This window comes from Balaenoptera ricei, chromosome 8 (genome assembly GCF_028023285.1).
Source record: "Balaenoptera ricei isolate mBalRic1 chromosome 8, mBalRic1.hap2, whole genome shotgun sequence".
Taxonomy (NCBI): domain Eukaryota; kingdom Metazoa; phylum Chordata; class Mammalia; order Artiodactyla; family Balaenopteridae; genus Balaenoptera; species Balaenoptera ricei.
Genome location: NC_082646.1, coordinates 69,354,083 through 69,379,252, shown reverse-complemented (window position 1 = coordinate 69,379,252; position 25,170 = coordinate 69,354,083). Strand labels below are relative to the sequence as shown.

The window sequence follows — 25,170 nt, the reverse complement described above, 5'->3', positions numbered from 1 at the left end:
GATTAAACTGTAATACAGAGCAGTTACACTAATGTTGTCTTTTTATGAGTAATTTAATCATAAACTATGACTTCACAGTATGATTTGTTTCCTCCAATTATTACTTTGGCAAATTGTTGGAAGTCATTTTTTTTAAACATAAAAATAATTAAAAACTAACTTCTATATAATACTTTACAATTTTTTTTCCCACAAAAAGAGCATTTATTTGTTTTGTTCATGTTCACAACAACCCTGTTAAAACAGGCATTAAAAAACCCCAGATGAGATAATGAATGGAAACTGGAAGTTCCTTGACTTGCGATTTCTGAACAATTTCCACCACACCAAGGGAATCTTAACCTGGGGTTAATTTTGCCTTTGTTTGTGTGCTCAATGTTCTATAGCGTACAAGACCCCTGAAAGGATAATAACCATTTCTCTGGAGTAGAATCGTTTTTTTGTCCAAGGAAATCTGAATGTTTCATCATCATATTTTTCCAGTTCAAAAATTCTGAATGAGCCTATGCTATTTACCACTAACTCACATAATGTGGCTAATATTTGATTCATCACCTTTCTCTTCCACTTCTATTCATCTATCACTGTCTTTCTGGTTACCCAAGTGTGAAACTCCTCAGGTCTTCTGTGCTCCTGCCTTGCTCCAATGTTTACCAATCACAAGTGCTGCCAATTCTATTCATTCTTACAATCGCCACTTCTCTCATTTCTGGTCATAATGCCTTCACCTGAATAATTTCAACAACCTCCTCATCTATGTTCCTGAGTCCTCCCTCAGTCCACTGGGAACACTAGTCTAGTGTTGCCAGAATTACCACACTATAGCAGAGCTCTCATCATACCACTGCTGTACTTAGAAAAACAACCAACCAACCAACCTACTTCCTACTGTTTACGTTAAACAGGGCCCAAACTTTTGAGTTTACATTTAAAAACCCTCCATGAGATAAAGTGAACTTGTTTTCCAGGCACGTACTTTACAATGATCCAGCCAAGCACACATATCATTGCTATGTGCACTTGCTTCACACTCCTTACCTCCACACTTGGGTCAATCTGTTTCTTCCATATGAAGCATTGTTCTCTCCTAACCACAGTTGTCTCCTAGCTATAAATATTGGCTCCTTGAGGTAAATATTGGTTCCTACATCTTGTAACTATCACATAGTGCTTTGTACACAGCAGGTACTTAAAAATATTCATTGACCAATTTTAAAACTTACCTTTGAAATAAGCTGTTTGAACTCTGTAACTGTTTGATTTAAGTAAGCTCGAACAGTGATAGGAGCAGCTACAGATTCTGCCTTTAGATCAACAACATGAACCTTCACCATCACTTCTGTCCCATTGGAAAAACATAAAAACCCAATTGGAGGTTATTTTTTAAAAGGTATTTCACATGAGCAATGCATTCTAAATGTGTTTCTAATAGATGGCAAAGAAAATATTTTTCTAATTATCAAGATGGTAGATGTATATGTTATACATGTTAAAACTTTCACAATTTATCACATTACAAACATATATAAAGAAATAAAAAATGAAGTTAATAAAAAAGTTCTTATAGATCTCTTTAAAAAATGACAAAAGTCAAAATGTGACTTTTAAAAATACATGCTTTGTTTCCTCATAAAACATTAACACCACTGTCAAATTTATCAAGCATATTAAAAATACGTACCCAAAGTTCCAAAATACAGACCAAAACCACAACACTAAATAAATGTAAATAACTAGAGAATGCACAACAAATACTAAAGGGGACATAGCAGCCCTACTTGCTTTTGACAACCTTCATTAAACAATTCAAGACCTTGTTCATAATCAAAGACTTCTTCTCCTCAAAATAATATTCTCTATATCCTATGGAAATTTCAACAGAAAACCTTTTGGATTACATGTTTGTTTTCTGACTTAAATTCTTCATGTTACAATTTATTTATTTATTATTTTATTTCATTTATTTTTTTTGGCTGCATTGGGTCTTCGCTGCTGCTCGCTGGCTTTTCTCTAGTTGTGGTGAGCAGGGGGCTACTCTTTGTTGCTGTGCGTGGGCTTCTCATTGCAGTGGCTTCTCTTGTTGCGGAGTATGGGCTCTAGGCGTGCGGGCTTCAGCAGTTGCAGCGTGCGGGCTCAGTAGTTGTGGCTTGCGGGCTCTAGAGCGCAGGCTCAGTAGTTGTGGCGCATGGGCTTAGTTGCTCCACGGCATGTGGGGTCTTCCTGCACCAGGGATCAAACCTGTGTCCCCTGCATTTGCAGGCAGATTCTTAACCACCGTGCCACCAGGGAAGTCCCCACGTTACAATTTAAAGCCACCTTCTCCTCTCCTATTTTCAGGAGATCATTATATAACTTAACTTTTAGTCACCAGAAAAATAAATGATCTTCAAACACCAGATTTAGTAGATAGTTATTCTCCAGCTTAACTGTTTTAATCTCTTATATGTAGTATATGTCAATACTCCATTTCCCCCAAATGTTGCTAATCTAAATCTGAATAAATATTCTGCTAAAGTCTTGATGATTAATGAATAAAGGAGATTACTTTATAAGGTTTACAATCCACAATGACATTTAGAATTCTCTTTTTAAAAAGTGGGTTTTTTGCTGACCCATGTTATATTTTTATCATAATTTTTACAGTCTAGTCCAAAAATAATCTGCAGGAACTTCCCTGGTGGCGCAGAGGTTAAGAATACGCCTGCCATTGCAGGGGACATGGGTTCGATCCCTGGTCCAGGAAGATCCCACATGCCGCAGAGCAACTAAGCCTGTGCGCCACAACTGAGCCTGCGCTCTAGAGCCCACAAGCCACAACTACTGAGCCCATGTGCCACAACTACTGAAGCTCGCGTGCCTAGAGCCTGTGCTCTGCAACAAGGGAAGCCACTGCAATAAGAAGCCCATGCACCGCAATGAAGAGTAGCCCTTGCTCGCCGCAACTAGAGAGCCTGCGCGCAGCAACGAAGACCCAACGCAGGCAAAAAAACAAAAACAAAAAATCTGCAAGAAGATGCTCCAAAGGGACTCTTTACAGATAGAGCGGAGTCTGACTAAAGGAGCTCTTGAAAGAATACCACACTTAATCTACTTTGGAAAGAAGAGCCTTCATAAAAAGGAGGTGTATAAGATCCACAGAAGAACAGAATTTGAGTTATGAAACCATGTCTTCAAGGAGACCCTGAAAAAGAGACTCTACTTCTGAGTCTTTATGGGAATATACCAGGGTCTTCTCTATAAAAAGAGAGAGGTAGAGGTAGAGGCTGGGGCAGGCGCAGAGGTAGGGAGGGAGGATGATTTAGTACTGGAGAAGAAAAATCCCACTGAAGATTATAAGCCAGAAGTTTTGTTGTTTGTTTCTTAAATTTTGTGTATAGCTTTTTGGAAAGTAATCTAGAACTTAATTCCAGGTTTGTTGCTGACTACTTCCCAACCTATCAGAATTATTCTACATTTTAAGAACATGTAAAAAATTTAAAAATAATTTCTACAAACAAAAAACTTTCTTAGGAAAATTTTAAGTCCTTTACAACTCAAAATACCATGAAATTCCTTACCTCCGGGTTTGTAAGACTGGAAAACCTGATCGGGTCTTCTTGTCTCCAACAGCAGATCAAACATGTATGTTGACTTGACTCCACCCAGTAAAAGTCCCATTGGCGTATCTTCTTCTCCTTCATATGATCGTTCAAGATAATCATGAAACTCATCATATTTAACAAGACGACAGCAATCCATAGGTATTACCTCTTCTAAATCCATCATCTAAAAGAATATAACACCCGAGGAAAAAGAAAAAAATATATATAGTATTGATATTTTAGTCTGATGTGTAACTGTACTAACAATAGGTCCTAACAAACAATAAAATCCATATATTTATGATCTGCATCAAAGCTCAAAGGCACGACTTAAAGGGTATTTTAAAATAACCATAGTTCATTATCCCTCAAATTATACGACCTATGCACTAACATATTTTAAAGACTTTTTTGTTTTTACAAAAGTTAACATTCTAAACTTTAGATGTACTCAAAATTAATGCACTGTAAGCTATTGCTTTATAACCACTAAGCTGGAAACATAAGGGGAAAACAACCAACCAGAACATGCATCTTTTGTTATCTTAATCCAATTTGGAGAAAAACTGGTAATTAATGCATCTAGTAACGATCTTCCTTAGCACAGGAGGACAGCATGCCTTGTAGAGCCACCACAAAGGCCATAGCTTCTATGTCTCCCAAGTGCTACCCGACTCCTCTCTGAACCATCCCCTTCAATCTTAGCCTCCGGAACACCAACAAATTGAGCACAGGAATTTCTATCAAAAATTTTCCCTCTAGTACAAGTCACTAGTAGATGGCATACCCTGGATGCAACATCACTTTAAGTGGGAGCTGAACCTCCTGGAGAAACATAGTAGGATTGCTTAGAAGTATTCAATACTCATCTGAGGTTTGTGATTACAACTTTAAAGAAAGCATTACTGTAAGCCTTGGTATGTCCGCATTGCCCTCTACTCCTCCATCCCTCACTTCCCACAAATGGAGCTTTATTTTTCTTACATAAGATCGATTTATTTCTCTTTTCTATTTCACTCTTTACATTTGTGAACTTAAACTTTCTATTTTTTAAGACAAGATATTTTCTTCCTACATTAAAAACTGATGGAATATAAACTACCCTTAGTGCTATCACTGATTGACCTTACTGTGTAAAACTGTTAAGACATTTTCTCCATTTTAGTTTAATTTGGTTTCACTATTGTTTTGCTTGCAGTCCACCGATATGTTTAAAGGATTTTTACTTTCATCAGGTGAACCCAGAGCCATTCATCCATTTTATTATTTGTTCATTCATTTATTCATTCACATACCCATCCAATTTTGACTCTCCTGTTTATCAGGCAAAAGTAGTGGAAATGCAACTGTGAACAAAACCAGAACACTCTTCACCCTTGTAAGTGCTTACGGTTTAGTGAGGGACATTAATTAATTAAAATAGTCACACAAATGTAAATTTTCAATACTGATAAAGTGCTATGAAAGACCAGGTACGCAATACAAGTTCTCAAACTGTGTGTGTCTAAAAACCACTTGAGGTACCTGTTTAAAATGCATAATCCCAGGTGTCAAAACATAAGTTCAGATTCATTTGCAGGAATTAGTTTTTTAATAGGAATGTGATTCTGGTGCAGGTTGTGCTGGATCACACTTTGAGAAACAATGCCGGCTATCTTGTGAGTTATTTTTACTTCTTTCATTGGTTCTACATATAATTATAAATGAAATGATGTAGTATGCAATTTTTTCTCTAGGTAATGACTGTTTAACTTTAGTCAAATGATGTTAATGTTTACATGGAAAGGGCAAAATATTTTGTCAAGTATAACAGATGACATTTAGAATAATCTGGTTAAAAAATGCTTCTTTTTCTATTTGCCTTTCAAAACCCACTTAGAAATTTGCATTATTCTTAGAATCAAATGCAAACTTCTATTCTTACACAGCCTTTAATTTCATTTTATGTGACTCTATTCTCATTCAAGATGATCTAAACACAATGCTCCTTTTTTCAGCTTCTTGATCATGTACTTCCTCACCTCAGTTTTTACACATGCTGTTACCTCTACTTAAAATACTCTTCCCCAGCTTCTTGCACAGCTGTCTCCTCACGGTTTAAGTCTCAGATTAAATAACCTTAATATACTACTGAATTACTTTATAGCATCTAATAAGATATTTGCAAACTGTGGTGTTTAAATATTTTTTGTCTGTTTTTTTCCCCAGTGGGATTGTAAACTCCAAGAAGGCAGTGAGCCTGTTTTGCTCACTCTGGTACCTCTAACACCTCATGTGGTCTTGTTCACTCAAGTTCTCTAATGCATCATATAGTAGACACTCAATAAATATCTGCTAAATGAATATAAAGAATAAATAAATATTTTTGTTTCTAATTCTATTTCTGAGTTTTAGAAAGCTTTAACTGGCTTTCGGAGTGAGAAAGTTCTCAAAAGCAATGGACCACATTCCAGAGAAGAGGTGTAAACTATACTCTTTAAGAGACATAGGATTTAAGTGGGCTATCAAAGCTACTGCAAGTGCTTATATTACTACTGACTATAATAAAAACTTGGGAAAATGTTAATACTGTTACGTAAAATATCAATAATTAAATGCCAACAGTGCAATTAAACATACCTTATAAGCCATTTCTACTGCTTCCTTTAATGTCTTATCCTTATGAACCTCCAATTTATTTTCCATCATCACTTGTTTCACAGGATGTAAACAGAATAATTTTATCTAGAAAATGTAAATGTAAAATATCATCATTAACTCAACAGGTCATAAGTCAAACTTACTTCTTTCGTAGACAGTATTTTTTCCTAATAGTCAAAATATTATAATTAAAAAAAAACATATTGGGATCATTCTCCCTGTCTATTTATCTCACTTAATAATTGATACTGTCTCATGTTATAAAAAAATTCAAAATCATTAATTTTAACAACTGTATGTTTCTTTATAAGCATGTATCACAATTTACGTAATCACTCTCCTACTGATATATATTCAAGTTGTTTCCAATTTTTCCCTAATTTGGAAAATACTGTGGAGAATGTCTTCGTGGTCAAAATTTTTACTGCATCTGTCATTATCTCATTAGGTAATATTTTCTTGAGATAATTATATAAAAGAATATGAATTTGCTTAAGGCTCTTGATAAATCCTACTCAAATTCTAGGCAGAAAGGTTTTATCAGTTTATACTTGTAGCAGAATGTTACAATGTTCATCTCATTGTAACCTCACCAGCACTGAGCATTATCACTACGTTACTGGCTTTTGGTTTTTTTAAAATAAATTTATTCATTTATTTTTGGCTGCATTGGGTCTTCGCTGCTGAATGTGGGCTTCTCACTGCGGTGGTCTCTCCCGCTGCAGAGCACGGGCCCTAGGCACGCGGGCCCCAGCAGCTGTGGCACACGGGCTCAGCAGTTGTGGCTCACCGGCTCCAGAGCACAGGCCCAGCAGCCGTGGTGCACGGGCCCAGCTGCTCCGCAGCATGTGGGATCCCCCCGGACCAGGGATCAAACCCGCGTCCCCTGCATTGGCAGGCAGACCCCCAACCACTGCGCCATCAGGGAAGCCCATGCTACTGGTTTTTTATGCATAAAATGAAATCACTTTACCTCAGTAATATAGTTGGTTACACTGTTTAATGATCATGATGGCATAACTATCTACAGAATCAACTCAATGAGTCAGTGATGAGAACTGCAGTTAAGCAAAGTTCAATAGCACTTTTTAATTAAAAGTAAAATTAGGAAATCTAACCTTGCATGTATTGCGCTCAATTTCTCGTTGCCTCTTTTCTTGTTCTTCCAATTCTCTCTCTCTCTGCACCAAATTTTTAATATGTTCTGGATATTCATCTACTTCTAGAAATTCTATTAATAGTAAAAACAGGGTAAAACAGTGCCACTGAGATTGAGCTTCCTTTATTTAATTTTGTTCTACTATGTTCCCAGAGTATACACTTCTACTATAGCTGTTATCAAAATATATCTCAATTACATCAATCTTTCAACTTGCAACATGAGCTTCTTCCAGGCAAGGGTGAAGAGGTAGTTGATAATGACACATGGTTAGGTCTCAAAAAAGCCATATCTTTATCTGTATACCTCTTGGCTCCAGACAACTCTGGTATGTAAATTAAGATTTTTAGAATGAAAAAGCCTCCCTTAAACTTGAAAATAAAAGCACTTCTGATTTCAAATAGTGCTATCACCATCAAATTGTGTAACCCTGGGCAAGTTTACTTCTCCAGACCTTGGTTTCTTCAGCTTATTAACAGCACCTTACCACATAGAGTTATTACCTGGGATATAAGGAAATGTAATAAATACTGTTGATGCTCTACTACTACAAATGGTATTTATTTGTTTATTATTATTCACTAATATGATTATCTTTCCTTTGTTCTCAAAGTAGTCTTTTAGCTGCCTTCTAATCAAAGAACTTCATATGTAACTCAAAGTATTCGAAGTGACAGTATGAGACTATAACACTGCTTAATAAAGCCAATGATTGTTAGGCATTAAACAAGGAGAACAATTTACATTTAAAAAAAATCATGCCTCTGTGGAAGGTAAAAATCCACTGTTTACAGAAATGAGCTCTAATTTTAAAAATATTCCATATCATATATACAGTGCCCCCTGGTGCTTCATCACAAAACTAGAGGATAAAGATAAAACGGGGATAAAACGGGGAACGGATAAAAGAAAGCTGAGTTACTGCACTACATGAAATATCTGGAATGCTGGGTGCCACAGAGGATACACAAACTATAAACCTGGCTCTGCCTCCAGGTAGCTATGACCTTGGACAAATTACTCTTTAGGGTATAGTTTCATTATGTGTAAAGTAAGAATGAATACTTCTACTTTGAAATCTCTGTTCTGAAATGACTTATTATAATTTCCTTTTTTCTTTCCTATAATTACACAGTAAATTATTGAACAGCCTCTATATGACAGACCCTGGATTATATCATTGGTGAAAAGATAAATAAGTCCTAAGCCTTGCACCAACTGAATTCACAGTCTGATGAGAGTTTACGAAAATGTAAACAAAAACATTTGACTGCTTTAAATAGATTTACTCATAGTATAGTAGTTTCTAAACAAAGGAAATATATTGAAATCAAAGACAATGATTATATTAATTGTGAAAAGAATATGAGCAAACACATCACCTGTGTATATATCGTATGTACACACACACATACACACGCTTTACACACCTATGTGCAAATACTGTCTCTGTCACAATCAGAGTTAGCAAGAAAACACAGGAACTGTAATTTTTTGAAGTAGCAGTTACGAAAGGAAAAAAGAAAGGCAAATCCACACGCTTTGTATACAGGATTATTTTTAGGATTCTTAATAAAATTAAAATCTAATAAAGGATGCATACTCGACTCATAAAACTTTACTTGCTTTTAAAGCAAATAAGCAAAGATGTTTAACTCTAGTACGATACTAAATGCTTAAAATTTTATCTCATTTAATTTTTTATAATAATCCTATAAAATACGATAATTATTCCCATTTTACATGTGTGGAAAGTAAGTCTTAGAAAAGTTAAATAACTTGTTCTGGGACAGGCAGATGGTGAGTTATGCCTGCTACACAGATCTGGAGACTATCATCACTGCACCAAACTACATATAATACAATGTTACTGCAAATAAATATCCAACGTACACAACACAGAGTAAGTTTTGTCTCTTAGTGTATTAAAAAACAGTTCAACTTTTTTCCAAGTGCTTTTACCAGTTGGTATTATCTCATAACAGTCTTTATGATTAATTCTTCCACAATAAAAAAATTTAATTGTCCTATCATTTAAAAGTAGTTATTTGGGTTTATAAAACTTGCAAAAAAACTGGTTTATAACACAGACTAAAATCAAGTAACTATATGTCAACATACTTGCATTTCTTGCTGGGTCCTTCAGTCTATATATCAGCATATATGCATTTGTGGAGCTAGTAAAATATAAAAAAGATTAATAGGGACAAAAAGTAGATTGTAAAGATTGCATTTCTAGCATCAAATATTTATTTTAAATAGTAGTATTTTGTTGTTTCAAACAATTAGAAAATCATGTAGCTGTTCTTGTACAGGTTCAGATTTAAACATTCTTGAAAAAAAAGGAGACTACTTTGCTTTTACTGACATATGTATGAGAAAATCCCATATCTTTTCTTGGTAATGTAGTAAAATCTTCAAAAAACCTTTGTCCTAGAATGAGTACTACAGGTAAGTCAGGAGTCAGCAAATTTTTTCTGGAAAAGGGCCAGATAGTAAAAGCCATAGGCTTTGTGAGCTATTCTGTGTGTGCTAAAATTACTTAACTCTGCTGTTGTGTGGGAAAAGATCAACATACAATATTTAAACAAATGAGTATGATGGTGTTCCAATAAAACTTTATTTCCAAAAATTGAAGGCAGGCTGAATTTGGCCCATAGGTTATAGTTTGTTGACCCTTGGGTTAAATCCTTTTAGTGATAAAAAAATGTTGAAAAGCTGTAATTAATTCTAATTTATAAACAGTAAAAATTAGGAAGTTATTTACCTTGCAAAAGCACTGGAGTAATATCCTCTGCTTCCTGAAGATCCACCATGTGTTTTCTTAATGTCCTCTTGTGTTATCTAAAAAGTTGTTACATTACTTACTTTTTTGGTAAGATCTATAACACCATTATCTTTATGTCAATATGTAACCCAAGTTTTAACCTCAGAGTTAAATGGACCACACAGATACCAGTTCACAAAATGTAATCATAATCAGTGGCTACTAAAGGCCAATCTTTTCTAGTGCTCTTAAATAGATAGCCGGTGTGAAGGCTCAGGGCAAGAAGAAAACTGGGAGTCTAGCTCTGCAAACACTCAGCAAGCCCAAAATAAAACAAAACAAAGAAACAAAGGAAATTTACTGAAAACAAAAACAAAAGAATGACATCTGGTATGTGTTAATGATTTGGTATGCTTCACTGGAGAGACTGAGTCTCACATTTTTAATAAACCCTGCTGTTGATGAGAAACATCCCTACTCCTGTCTTTCAGAATAATAATCTTAAAAAAAAATCCCTCCTTACCCTGCTGACATGTTGATCATTGAAGCTGTACCACTGCTCATCATTGAATGACTTTATACAAGCATAGTAATGACCACCAGCAGCACTCCCTGAATGAACCATAACCGAGAAGAGCTCATAGATCAAAGAATTCTAAAGAAAAGAATAAAAGTAACTCAGCACAGAGGAAAAACACAAAACCCTAATTTGTATATTTCCTATTCTCTACTAAAACACAGCAAAATAACATGTTAGTTGTCCTATGTATTTATGGCAAGTCAACTTTTCTCTAAGATCATTAAAATGGTAATTCACCACATAATTTTACATACATATATATTTTATATATATGAAACCACAAGTTTCATTCAGTGTATTCCTTCACATTTTAATTATGCTATAACCTCTAGAACAATGCATAACTGAAATACAAATTTATATATTTATGTAAAAAGAAAATAATAGTCTGAAATTTTAGGAGGTGTTAAACATGAGACCATTCTGATATGCACATCAAAATCAATAAATCCCAAATAACATTTTTTAAAATCCAAATAAGATTCCACTTCCTTTATAAAAAGAGCTAAGGTATATAATTATTTTGAACATCTTCTAATGTATTTATGTAATATCTGTGATATAGCGATCTATTGATTTGATATCTCTCAGGTATGCAAAGCTGGTTCAACATTAGAAAAATCAACCTATGTAAACCAGGCTAAAGAAGAAAAGTTACATCATCTTACCAATTGAACCCAGAAACAACATTTGACAAAATCCAAACCCATTCATGATAAAGACTCTCAACAAACTAGGAAGAGAGGAACCTCCTCAAATTGATAAAGAACATCTATAAAAAACCTAGACCCAATACCATACTTAATGGCAAGAGACCGAATACTTTCCTCCTGAGATTGGGAATAAGGCAAGAGCGTCCTCTCTCACCACTCCTATTCAACATTGTATGGGAAATCCTATCCACTGGAATAAGATAAGGAAAACAAAAAAAAAGATAGACATAATTGTCTATGTAGAAAAACAGGTTGGGGGTTGGATTTAGGTCTTGGGCCACAGTTTTCCAACTCTTGTTTGAAGGCAATGTTCTTTACACTAAGTTATAATGTATCCACTACATTATTCATCACATAGCAATCCACACCTCATGTGTCTGCCCTGAAAGAAACAGATAATTTTAAAAGGTAAAGGGTAGTGGTAATGGTGGTGAGAATAATGGTCTTGATCTAAAAACAGATTTATGCAAGTGAAACTCCATTCTTAAATACTGCCTAAAAAAAACCCTATATTTAATACGACTCTGTAAGACTTGAGCTAGTGATCAGTCTTCACACTGGTGATTAATTATTCACACCATGTTCAAGACATCTGATCTGTAATTCTCCCCTCAATAAAGCAAATTATACAAATGTGAAAGAAATGGTTTGATAAAATCTTAAAAATCACTGACCTAGTAACAAAAAAATTCTATCCAGTCTTGTAGTTTCCAAATGATAATCCATGGAATTGTATCATTTTTTGAAGTCCCTTAAGGGCTGTCATAGGGGAGGGGAGGAAAACTGAGGGGTCCCCTACCTAAAAAAGATTAGTTCTCTTATTGTTTCAGAAAGGGTCCCATAGCCATAACTTTTTAAATTAACAGATCTAGTCTAATGCTTTCATTCTGCTATATGAGAAAACTCTGATATTAGAGGCTTGCTGCTACTTTAAAGGCAAAATGAAGTGTTTCCTCACTACTAGGCACCCTTTCCACACCACCACTCAGCTTGCTTCAGAGGTACAGTTCAGCCTCTCAGAAATTAATGCTCCCACCTGTGAGTAGTTTTTTCTGAAGTTTAATTATGACCACATGTATGCATAAAAATAGTAGCAATTAAACTTCTTTTAAAGAGAATTATATAGCAGCTCAGAGATTACCTTACTCTCTCTTTCAACTAAAAACCACAAATTACAAAAAGTACCTTTTCAAGCCCAGGTTTTGGAATCTTTTCAGTTCCACTATTGCTTTCAAGGCAGATCCCTTCATCAACACCATCATCATTGGAGAAATCATTACTCATTTGATCACTGTGACAACTGCCTTCATTTTCTGCTCCACTGTCAGTGCAACTTTCAGTCTGAGGAGATTTCTTAATAAAACATAATTATCTTAAAATTATAAGCTAAATTAAGGGAAAATATAAACCTTTCAATCTATATGCTGCTTTTCCCACATTATTTACGATGCTATTGTTAATAAAAATACTTATTCTACTTTAAGCAAATTTATTTTCTCTTAAAAAGTGAGACCTTAAATAAAATTAAACAAAAGTGTATTTTAAAAGCATTTCTATTAACAACCTTAAAATTCTAATACAACAAATTAGTGATTCAGAATTGTATTAAACCCCATTTATGTTTACAGCTGCAAAGTAACAATATGAAATTACCATTTCTTTCATCAAAAACCATAAAAGCAGAGAACTTAAGCTCCAAAACGAGCTTCTGTTGTTCTCAAATCCCAAAAGAATATCATCTCCCGGCTTCCCTGGTGGCGCAGTGGTAGAGAGTCTGCCTGCCAATGCAGGGGACATGGGTTCGAGCCCTGGTCTGAGAGGATCCCACATGCTGCGAAGCGACTAGGCCCATGAGCCACAATTGCTGAGCCTGTGCGTCTGGAGCCTGTGCTCCACAACAAGAGAGGCCGCGATAGTGAGAAGGCCCGCGCACCACGATGAAGAGTGGCCCCCACTTGCCGCAACTAGAGAAAGCCCTCGCACAGAAACGAAGACCCAACACAGCCATAAATAAATAAATAAATAAATAAATATTTAAAAAAAAAAGAGTATCATCTCCGTTCTTGAACAAAAAGTTCAATTCAGTTTATCACTATGCTAGGTATTACAGACAATTAGAAAGAAAAACAAGACACTGTATCTATCCTCAAGAACTTTACACTCCAGTTAAGGAGGTGGAAATGTAACAACAATAAATAATACTTTTCCATGCTTTTATGATTTTTAAGTCTCTTTCAGACAAATTTAATTTAAAGAATTCTTCCTAGAAATCCTCAAACAACTCTTTCCTCCCTTTTCCTTTAATATTTTATTTTATTTTTAAAATTTATTTACTTTATTTATTTTTGACTGTGTTGGGTCTTCATTGCTGCGTGCAGGCTTTCTCTAGTTGCGGCGAGCGGGGGCTACTTTTCGTTGAGGTGCGCAGGCTTCTCTCTTGTTGCAGAGCATGGGCTCTAGGCCTGTGGGCTTCAGTAGTTGTGGCACGTGGCGCACAGGCTTAGTTGCTCCGTGGCATGTGGGATCAATCTTCCCAGATCAGGGCTTGAACCTGTGTCCCCTGCATTGGCAGGCAGATTCTTAACCACTGCGCCACCAGGGAAGCCCCTCCTTTAATATTTTAAATACATAGTTTGAAAATTCTTCTCTAAGATGTAGGCACTTGATATGTTTAAGGCATTGCCTAGAAGTTCTTGAATTAACCAAGCAATATGTAGTAAGTACCAACTTCTTGCCAAGAACTTTGCTGTAAGAACTGCACCTAACACATAGTCTTCATCCCTCAAGAAAGTATGGTTCAAGGAAAAATGGAGGTGAAAAGCAACTTGAGAATTCTACACAAAGTCCAAAGAGATCATCCCTGAAACTCCTTTTAACTAAGCCAGAACATCTTCTCTTCTTCCAAGAAATGGACCTAGAACTTCCTAAAAGTTCTGGTCAAACTTTGTATCTCACTTTTCTTCCCTTGGAAAAGACTTCCCTTTACAAGAAATACATTAGGAATATACAGAAGACCCATCTAATACTCATCTCTGAGTAGGAATCTCCTTTGAAAGTTTGGTATACTTTGGACAGACTTCCTAGCTTAAGCACAAGTGTTTGAGATATTATTTCAAATTAAACCTTTCAGAGACTGTTACCTGGTCACAGGTACCATTCAATGAACATTTACTTTATCTAAGGCAATCTCATCTTATGAAAGCTATGAAAAGCAATTATCATCCTTACTTTACAGACAAGGAAAGTAAGGCTCAGAAAACATTTGCCACTTAGTACTTAAGAGCATAAATAAAACTTGAGAATGTTTAAAATTATTTTTAAGCCTCTGGGAAAAGGCATTTTTAACTATTGTGATGAATTCCAATCAGAAAAAAATACTTCATGGCAGTTTTGAGAATAAGAAAGATTTATCACTCTGTAACAACTATGTTAAGTGATTGTAAATATTGCCAATAATTAAATCAGAAGAGTTTCCAAGAGAACAGAGTGGGACATTATGAATCTTTTACTGGATAAGGATAGAGGAACCAGAGAATTGGGGGAGGTCAATGAGTGGAAGAAATTAATGAGCTTTATGTGTGCCCTCAAAGTTCCATTCTCAAACTATATTTAAATAGTTTTAAATTTTTTATTTTAAAAGTTTTAATTAAAAAAGAAACACAGAAAAATATCTTTATTACCTAGCTTTCTAACCTAGACAATTTAAGAGCTGGTAAACCTTAAGGGAGAATAACCCAGCAACCTTAATGCTTGAAAAAGACACTAAGACAAAACAAGAAATTATGGCCATACTACCCAGTTTGCTCGTTCATTCAATATATCTGTTCTGTGTTTATCATGTGCCAGAAACACAAGTGCAGCCCATCTCTAGACTGGTACGTTTCAATAACTAAGAAAGTTATGAAACATAAGATTATCACTCAAATTAAAGAAATAATTCCAGAATTTAATATCCTTTTTGTCTTTTCAAAGAATATCACAAGTTACTCTGATCAAAGAAGAATATCTGAAGTATAATTTATAAGTATTTACCTCATCTTCAACATCAATAAATGTACTCATGTCTAGTTCCTCGGGAAATGTCATCCGATCATTCAATTTAATCCTGTGCATGGTTGTATAATCAAAATCAAACCTTTTCAGTTGTAAGGTCAGCAGATAAGGGAAATGCAAAAACCGAAGACCCTAAAAAAAAAAGTGGGGGGAATCTATTGAATATTGAATATTATCTCAGATAATTAAGTATTAATTTCTAAATGGCATCTACCTTTCGTGCATCACACTTCTTCTTACAACGTTCACAAAAATATTGATTTGGGCCATCCAGGATCTCTGGCTGAATAAATGCATGCAATGCTTCCTCCTAGTTAGAAAAAAAATTGTTTTATAATTATTGTAAAATATTATAATGTTAATGACAAAGCCCTGAATATAAAAACATTGCAATTACCAAAATACTTATTTGTAGAACAGCAAGAAAATTAGGAATTCAAAATGCAAAAAGGGGTAAAAAAAAGTATCAACAGCAAAATGATGTTATCATTATAAAAACTGAGCAAAAAATTACTTTATTTCATTCTGTATGAGCTCTGCGTTTCCTAGTGTTGCACATCAGTTAGTCATTTCTACCTAATTTTCATAGACTTTACGTTGTGATTTTTGGTTAAATAATCTAATAGAAATCCTCAGTCTTTAGATTAAAAAGTAATTCCACACTTCTTAGAAAAGCAGTTGCATGTGTCACTGCATCCTTCTTGTAAAAGGAGACAATTTTAAACTGCACAGTTAATAACCCAGCACTCTGAAGAATTTACACTATCTGTACATTAAAAAATCTAATAATTATCCTTAACCCCTACATTTAGGGTCAGTCAGTAAGCTACCACTGCATTAATTATGAAGACTGAAAACCACTGTGCAACCTTCTCACTGCTTGTCAGCTACTGCTCCATTTGAAAATGTATGAGAGATGCTGGATTGTTCACCTAGTGGAACCATGTGGTTCTCTTTTCTCCATACAGCTTTAAGACAGAAGTAAGAAACTAGTATGAATATTGTTGAAGAATCAGTAGGCATAAAATTTTTATTTTAATTTTTCATCATTGATTTTTCACAATTAAGAAATTTTAGTTAATACAACATATAAGATTGGATTGCACAATTTCATTTGATGTCATCTCTTTTCCTCAGACATGGTCTAAGTAGAACTACTGACAATATTTATTACATATAAAGAAAAAGAAGTGGAATCATTAAGATAAAATATCTTCAAAAAATTTTTGATACAGAACAAGTTGTTCCTCAAAAGATAAGGGAGCTTGATCTAGCAAAATGGACTTAGCTGTAAAACAGCTAGCAAAGCATATAAAAACTACTATCCACATATTGCTTGGTATAGCTCATTTTGGAATAAGATAAAAAATATGAAAAAATATACAAAATGCTTCTAACTTCATCCATCCCCTATTTGGTCCTCAGAACACAAGAAGAACCAATGGGGTGGGGGAGGGGGACCAAGTAGCTGGTTTTTCTCCACATAATCAAGCGTTTTACAGGAGGTCACAGGAAAGGACACATTTAGAAAACGATTTTTTTTGGATTTTTTTCCCCATATTTTAAGTACGAAAAAGGCAAATTCTTTAAAAACATAAGAGAGGTAAAAGCTTTAAGAGCAATCACATCTATAGCTTAACACAGACTGATACCAAATCAGCTGAGCTTTCCAAATGGATTACTGAACTGTTAAAACAATATCTTAAAAAAGCAGGGGGAGGGTAAAGGGAGAGAGTGAGAACATTATGTAACTCAAATTCTACTTTACTAAACTAAGCTATATGTATGTATTGATCTCTGGCTTATAGTTCACAGCCAGAGCTACCTTTTTTTTTTTCTTCTTTTAAACCCAGAGAAAAGTTTAAAGAAAATTCCCTTAAACGTTTTACTTAGACTCACCAACTTTTAACATTTTGCTACCTTGCTTTATCATTCTCCCACCCACACGCACATTATGTGTTTTTCCGAACCACTTGAGAGTAGGTTCATACGTGCTTTTCCTCTTAATACTTCAATGTGACTTTTTAAGAAAAAACATATTCTTACATAAACAGAAGAGTTATCAAACTCAGGAAAATTTAATATTGGTATTGGTAAAGTACTTTGTCAGTCCATATTCCAATTCTGTCAATTATCCTAATAATGTCCTTTATAGTATTTCTCCCCATCCAGTACAGAATCAAATCCAGGAAAACAGATTGCATTTGGCTGTCTGCCTCTTCAGATTCATTTTGTCGGGTACAGTTTCAAAGCCTTTCTTTCATAACATTAACAATTTTGAAGAGGCCAGTTATTTTATAAAAATGTTCTGCAATTTGGGTTTGTCTGATGTTCCTTACAGTTAGATTCAGGTTATGCATTCCTTACTAGACTAATGTAAGTAAGTAATGATGTGTTCTTCTAAGGGTATCACAGTCAAAGGGCAAGATATCCCTAACATCCTTACTGGTGATATTAACTTCAATCACCTGGTCAAGGTGTTGCCCAGTTTTTTCACTATGTGATTATTATTTTTTTCCTCTTGCAGCTAATAAGCAATTTGTAAGGAGACACTTGGAGACCATACAAAAATACTATGCCTTAAAGAACTTTCCACCTTAGTTTAGCATCCACTATTGGATTCTTGTTTAAACCAAATTTTAGTATGTTTGTTTCATAAGCCAACTTGAAAATCTTTTACCTTTAATAGGCAATTTAAGCCCATCCATATTTAATATGACTGATGTTTTGTTTCATGTCAGTCACTACTGTATATTTTAATTACTCTATTAAGTAATACTGTTTCTTTTTCTACATGGTGTGTTTTTCTTTGCTACTTTTTACATTTTCTTTTGGTATTTAGGAAGGTTAGTAATTTTTTTCTAGTGCATTTATACGTACTTTTGTTAGTGCCCTTAATCCTTCCTTTTCCTTACTTAAGCTTTTAGTGTCTGGTTGGCCGATTTTAAATGGTATCCTTGGTCTCCCACCTATTTAACAGTCTATGATCTCATTCTACTTTCCCTTCTCACTCTCTTTTCCTTTTTTAAGAATGGTATTCTCTGTACGTTGTTTAACATGTAACATTTCATACTTTCTTCTTTCCATGTCCCCACCCTTGTTTTATTTAGTCCTTAATTCTACAATTTAGTATATTAAATGCTCACGGTCCTTTTGCTAAAGCTTCCCCAGTGGTCTCTTGGGTGGATGGAGATCATCCTCCAACAAACTCCTCAAGAAGGCTTATGGATACAATGGTCAATGAGTTCCTCAATATTCAAAAGTTGATTTTCTATTGCCATAATAATTGAAGAAAAACTTGGCTGGATGGCAAATCCTTGGCCTGTACTTTTCCTTGATTTTCCTGAAATTGCCATTCTATTGCCATGATTTGCATGTTGCTCTTCAAAAGTATGATGCCAGCCCAATTTGTCTTTCAAGTTTAGCAGTTTACTAAAATATGTCTCAGTTGATCATTCCAGGTCCATTTTTCCAGGTACAGTGGTGGGTCCTTCAAAAGGTAGATTTAAATTTCCCCTATTCCCAGAAAGTTTTCCTGGATTATAGTTTATAAGTTTTGTTCTACTGAGTTATTTTTATTCTTCACAGATTCCAATTATGTTGGACCTCCTTTGCCAGCCTTTCCTTTCCATCATTTGCTCTGAGATCCTAATTTTTACTTCTTTATCTCATTTTCATTCTATGTTCTTCCTTAGATTTTCATTCCATTCTATTTTCTCTTGAGCATTTTATAATTAATTCTTCATATCTAACGTAGTCTTGTCTTTTCTTTAATCTCCTTCCTTTGATCAGCTTGCACTGCATTTCTTGTTTGTTTGGTTTTTTCTTTAATCCATTTGTCTCCTTAAATTTTTGGATACCAAGTTCTGTTTTGCTTGCTTGAGAATACTTAATTTAGTCTAGAGTACTGTGTTACAGTATGCTACTTTGTGGTTATTTTTCTAAGGTTTTGAGGTTGTGTGTGTATAGATTTTCATCAGCTGAAATGATTTAATACATATTTTCTGTTTTCTTCCAACAGTGGTGCTGCGTAAGTTTGATTTTTCCCCTACTCATTTTGTGGACAGCATTCTTTAGTTTGTGAGTACCTTCTGTCAACTTAGTGAAGTGTAATTTCTTGAATGGGTAATGGGGAAAAAGAGGTTGATGTCCTCTTTCATTTTGCAGAACCCTTTATTTTTCTTTTTCTTCTTGTTTTCTCCTCACTGCTAGGACTCAGTGGCATCACCCCTTCTCTGCTTATCTCCTTCTCTAGAAGCAAAATTCCTCCAAGGCTGCCGCTTCCTAATCCTACACACTCTAAAACTCCTTCCTGGTAGCTGGTACTATAAACTACCAAGTCCCAGTCTGTGTTCACTATTTTGGCACATACTGTTGTACTTTCTCTTTTTGAGGGTGATTCTGTCTTCATTTTGTTTAAGTTTTTCAGTCCCCTCTCTTCTGTTTCATAGTCTCTAAAGCATCCCACTTCATACTCTCCACATATACGGACTTGCAGCAGCAGTGGAAGCTCCGCTGGCACTTGATAATTTTGCTACTTTCAGGTAATTTGAAGTTCATGTTATTGTCTCCTAGCAATCCAGAAAGTATGGGTTAGTTGGGTTTCATTTGTGTTCCTTCTAGCCTATGGTTTTGGGAGGATATGTGGAGATATGGAGATTGAAGTAGCCACCATTTTCCTTTAGATTTAGAAACCAGTTAAAGCTATATTAATAATTTTCTTTAGCTCCTTATTCATTTTTTAAAAAGTTGACCCCAGAATAATTATAAATAAAATTATTCAGTCATAAAAATTAGCTTCAATTCATCCATTCATTCAACAAATAAATTATGTAAATCATGGGCTAATGTGGTTATATACATTTGTCTTCACTTAATGTGATGTACAAGATAACTAAAAATCGTGCCAAACTGTATTTTAGATACCAAAAAATAAGTTATGGATCATAAAAATGGAAAATATTATAAACATTATGCCATTATTAATACACACAAAAAAACTATACTGCTTACCATGAGCTGTCCTCTTGAGTATGTTATTCTTGTGTCATGTTTCCAAACTAGCTTTGGGTTGACTGTGATTGTTTTTCATCATTCCAGAGTGAAAATAATAGTTTTATTTTCTAGAGCTTACACCTCCTTATATATTATACAAAGTGTAATTGTGCAGAGTTTTTTAGACCCTGATTTCCAGCATTCAGAATAGAACATAGAGAATTCTTACATCCTTAGTTCTCTGAATAAGAAATACAGAAAATCTAGGTACAGTGCAATCAAAAGATAGAACCAAGGAATGGTATATAAATCCTCTCACTTATTTTTACTCTTAACTTATATATAAAATTCTTTCTCCATCATTCAACGTCTACTTCATCTTGAATGAAGAAATGGTTGCTAAAATATAATACTTTATTTTTCAGACTGAACTACTGAAGATAAATTAGAACCACTACTGATAACTATTTTCTAACTGATTTTGACATACTTAGCAATTCTGTGCTATTGAAATAGTTACATGTCTTCCTTACAGATAGTCAACTATCTTCCCCAGAATATATAGTTTTCTCTTTTAAACTAGGAACTCTACTTTTACTTAAGCCATCTACTTTTAATTGCAATTTTTGTGATAACTGAAGATTCACATACAATTATAAGAAATAATACAGAGCCTCCTGTACACTTTGCCATTCCTCCATTTGATAACATTTTGCAAAACTATAGTATAATATCACAATCAGGATACTGACATTGATATAACCCACCAATCTTATTCCAATTTTCTCAGTTTCAGTGTACTCATTTGTCTATGTGTGTGTATTAAGTTCTTTACAATTTTATTACCTGTATAGGCTTATATATCCACCACCATAGTTAAGAGACTGAACAGTTCCTACACCACAAGGATCCCTCATGTTGTCCTTTTATAGTAACCAGCTACCCATCCTTCCCCTGGCGCCAACTAATCTACAAGCTCTGGCAATAATTAATCCATCTCTCAGTTCTAAAATTTTGTTTTACCAAGAATGTTATATAAATGGAACCATATGTAACCTTTTGAGATTGGTTTTTGTCACTCAGCATAATTCCCTGGAGATTCATGCAAGTTTCTGTGTGTATCGGTAGTTTGTCCCTTTTTACTGCTAAGTAGTATTCTATGGTTTGTTTGTACCACAGTTTGTTAAACCATTTACTTGTTGAAGGACATCTGGGCTGATTCCAGTTATAGAATATTAAAAATAAAGACATTATGAATATTTGGTAACTTTTCATTTCTCTGGGATAAATAACCAAGAGTACAATTGCTGGAGGTTACGATAATTTCATGTTTAGTTTTATGAGAAACTGCCTGTAACTTTTCACATTCCCACCAAAAACATGAGTGATCCAGTTCCTCCACACTGCTGTCAGCTTTTGGTGCTGCCATTAGTTTTTATTCTAGCCATTCTGTTGGTAGAGAGTGTTATCTTCATTATGGTTTGAATTTGCATTTCCCTAGTGATGTTGAACATCTGTTCCTGTATTTATTTGATATCTGCATATCCTCTTATATGAAATGTTGTTTATGTCTTTTGCCAACTGTCTAAATGGACTGTTATCATTTTTCACTATAGTGTTTTGAGACATCTTTATGTATTCTAGATACTAGTCCTCTGTCAGATATGGGGTTTCCAAATATGTTCTCCCAGTCTGTAGCTTCTCTTACCTTCATCACATGGGCTTTCAAAGAGCAAATGTTTTTAAAATTTTGTTGAGATACAACTTGTCAATTTTTCCCTTTGTGGATTTTACTTTTTGGTATCAATTCTAAGAATTCATTGCTTAACCCTTTTTCTAGAGGATTTTTTCCTGTGTTTTTTTTCTAAAAGTTTGTAACTTTACATTTTGTTTAAGTCTATGATCCATTTTGAGTTAATTATTTTTACAAGCTGTGAGGTTTAAGAAAAGGTTCATTTTTGTATATATGAATTCCTAATGGTTTTAACATCATTTGTTTAAAAGACCATCCTTGCTGAATTGAATTGCACTGTGCAATTCTAAAAAAATCAGCTGGGCATGTTTATGTGGATCTAGTTCTGGGTTTTCTATTATGTTCCACTGATCCATTTGTCTATTCCTCCAATACCATACAGCCTTGATTACTGTAGCTATATAATAAATCTTGAGATCAAGTAGACTGATTTCTCCTACTTTATTCTTTTTCCAAAATTCCCTTAGCTATTCTAGCTATTTTTTTTAGAATGAGCTTGAAAAATCTTCTCAGATTTTGAAAGGAATTTCATTAAAATTATACAATTTGGGGGAGAATCCACATCTTTACCATGTGAATATTCCAATCAATGAGGACAGTATGCCTCTCCCTTTATTTAAATATTCTTTTCAGAATTTATAGTTTGCAGCACATAGGTCCAGTACATATTTTGTTAGATTTACACCTAAGGGTTTTTTTGCCCCACAACTATAAATGGTATTGTATTTCTAATTTCACTTTCCACATTTCTTTGCTAGTATTTTTGAAATACAATTTATTTTTGTATGTTTATCTTATATCCTGCTACCTATTAAACTCACTTATTAGTTCTAGGGTTTTGTTTTGGTAAATGTCTTCAGGTTTTCTATACAAAAAAATTATGTTGTTTAAAAAAGGTGGGGGAGCAGGTAGATTGGTTCAGGATGGCAGAGTAGAAGGATGTGTGCTCACTCCCTCTTGAGAGAGCACTGGAATCACAAATAACTGCTAGACATTCATTGACAGGAAGATACTGGAACTCACAAAAAAAAAGATACCCCACAAGCAAAGACAGAGGCGAACCTGCAATGAGACAGTAGTAAGGGCGCAATCATAATCAAATCATATCCCATAACCACGGGTGAGTGACTCACAAACTGGAGAACAATTATACCACAAAAGTCCACCCACTGGAATGAAGGTGCTGAGCCCCACATCAGGCATCCCAACCTGGGGGTCTGGCAGTGGGAGGAGGAATTCCCAGAGAATAAGACTTTGAAGGCTAGGGGGATTTGATTGCAGGACTTCGACAAGACTGGGGGTAAAAGAGACTCCACACTTGGAGAGCACACACATAGTGTGCACATCAGGACCCGGGGGAAGGAACAGTGACCCCATAGGAGACTGAATCAGACCTACCTGCTAGTGTTGGAGGGTCTCCTGCAGAGGCAGGCGGGGTGGCTCTGGCTCACTGCGGGGACAAGGACACTGGCAGAAGAAGTTCTGGGAAGTACTCCTTAGCATGAGTCCTCATGGAGTCCACCATTAGCCCCACCAATGAGCCTGTAGGCTCCAGTGCTGGGTCACCTCAGGCCCAACAACCAACAGGAGGGAGGGAACTCAGTCCCACCCATCAGCAGACAAGCAGATTAAAGTTTTACTGAGCTCTGCCCACCAGAACAACACCCAGCTATACCCACCAACAGACCCTCCCATCAGGAAGCTTGCACAAGCATCTTAGATAGCCTCATCAACCAGAGGGCAAACAGCAGAAGCAAGAAGAACTGCAATCCTGCAGCCACTGGAATGAAAACCACATTCACAGATAGACAAGATGAAAAGGCAGAGGCTACGCACCAGATGAAAGAACAAGATAAAACCCCAGAAAAACAACTAAAAGAAGCGGAGATAGGCAACCTTCCAGAAAAAGAATTCAGAATAATGATAGTGAAGATGATGCAGGACCATGGAAAAAGAATGTAGGCAAAGATCGAGAAGGTGCAAGAAATGGTTAACAAAGACGTAGAAGAATTAAAGAACAAACACCTAGAAGAATTAAAGAACAAACAAACAGAGATGAACAATACAAGAACTGAAATGAAAAATACACTACAAGGAATCAATAGCAGAATAACAGAGGCAGAAGAACGGATAAGTGACCTGGAAGACACAATGGTGGAATTCACTGCCATGGAACAGAATAAAGAAAAAAGAATGAAAAGAAATGAAGAGAGCCTAAGAGACCCCTGGGACAACATTAAATGCAAAAACATTCGCATTATAGGGGTCCCAGAAGGAGAAGAGAGAGAGAAAGGACCCAAGAAAATATTTGAAGAGATTATAGTTGAAAACTTCCCTAACATGGGAAAGGAAATAGCCACCCAAGTCCAGGAAGCGCAGAGACTCCCATACAGGATAAACCCAAGGAGAAACACACGGAGACACACAGTAATCAAATTGGCAAAAATTAAACACAGAGAAAAATTATTGAAAGTAGCAAGGGAAAAACGACAAATAACATACAAGGGAACTCCCATAAGGTTAACAGCTGATTTCTCAGCAGAAACTCTACAAGCCAGAAGGGAGTGGCACAATATGTTTAAAGTGATGAAAGGGAAGAACCTACAACCAAGATTACTCTACCCAGCAAGGATCTCATTCAGATTTGATGGAGAAATCAAAAGCTTTACAGACAAGCAAAAGCTAAGAGAATTCAGCACCACCAAACTAGCTCTACAACAAATGCTAAAGGAACTTCTCTAAGTGGGAAACACAAGAGAAGAAAAGGACCTACAAACACAAACCCATAAAAATTAAGAAAATGGTCACAGGAACATACATATCGATAATTACCTTAAACGTGAATGGATTAAATGCCCCAACCAGAAGACACAGGCTCGCTGAATGGATACAAAAACAAGACCCATATATATGCTGTCTACAAGAGACC

At 35.3% G+C, this 25,170-nt stretch overlaps 1 protein-coding gene across 2 annotated transcripts in view; it reads right to left on the bottom strand.

Moving 5' to 3' along the window:
- Positions 1-25,170, bottom strand: part of USP47 (ubiquitin specific peptidase 47) — a 115,812-nt gene that overhangs the window by 18,726 nt on the left and 71,916 nt on the right. For both annotated transcript variants that reach the window (XM_059931142.1, XM_059931143.1), the window contains 10 exons: positions 15,708-15,803; positions 15,473-15,625; positions 12,626-12,793; positions 10,671-10,802; positions 10,148-10,224; positions 9,502-9,557; positions 7,340-7,452; positions 6,201-6,305; positions 3,558-3,765; positions 1,224-1,339 (listed from right to left, as the gene is read on the bottom strand). In XM_059931142.1, the coding sequence (XP_059787125.1) occupies positions 1,224-1,339; positions 3,558-3,765; positions 6,201-6,305; positions 7,340-7,452; positions 9,502-9,557; positions 10,148-10,224; positions 10,671-10,802; positions 12,626-12,793; positions 15,473-15,625; positions 15,708-15,803 (1,224 nt within the window). The remainder of the gene's footprint in view (positions 1-1,223; positions 1,340-3,557; positions 3,766-6,200; positions 6,306-7,339; positions 7,453-9,501; positions 9,558-10,147; positions 10,225-10,670; positions 10,803-12,625; positions 12,794-15,472; positions 15,626-15,707; positions 15,804-25,170) is intronic.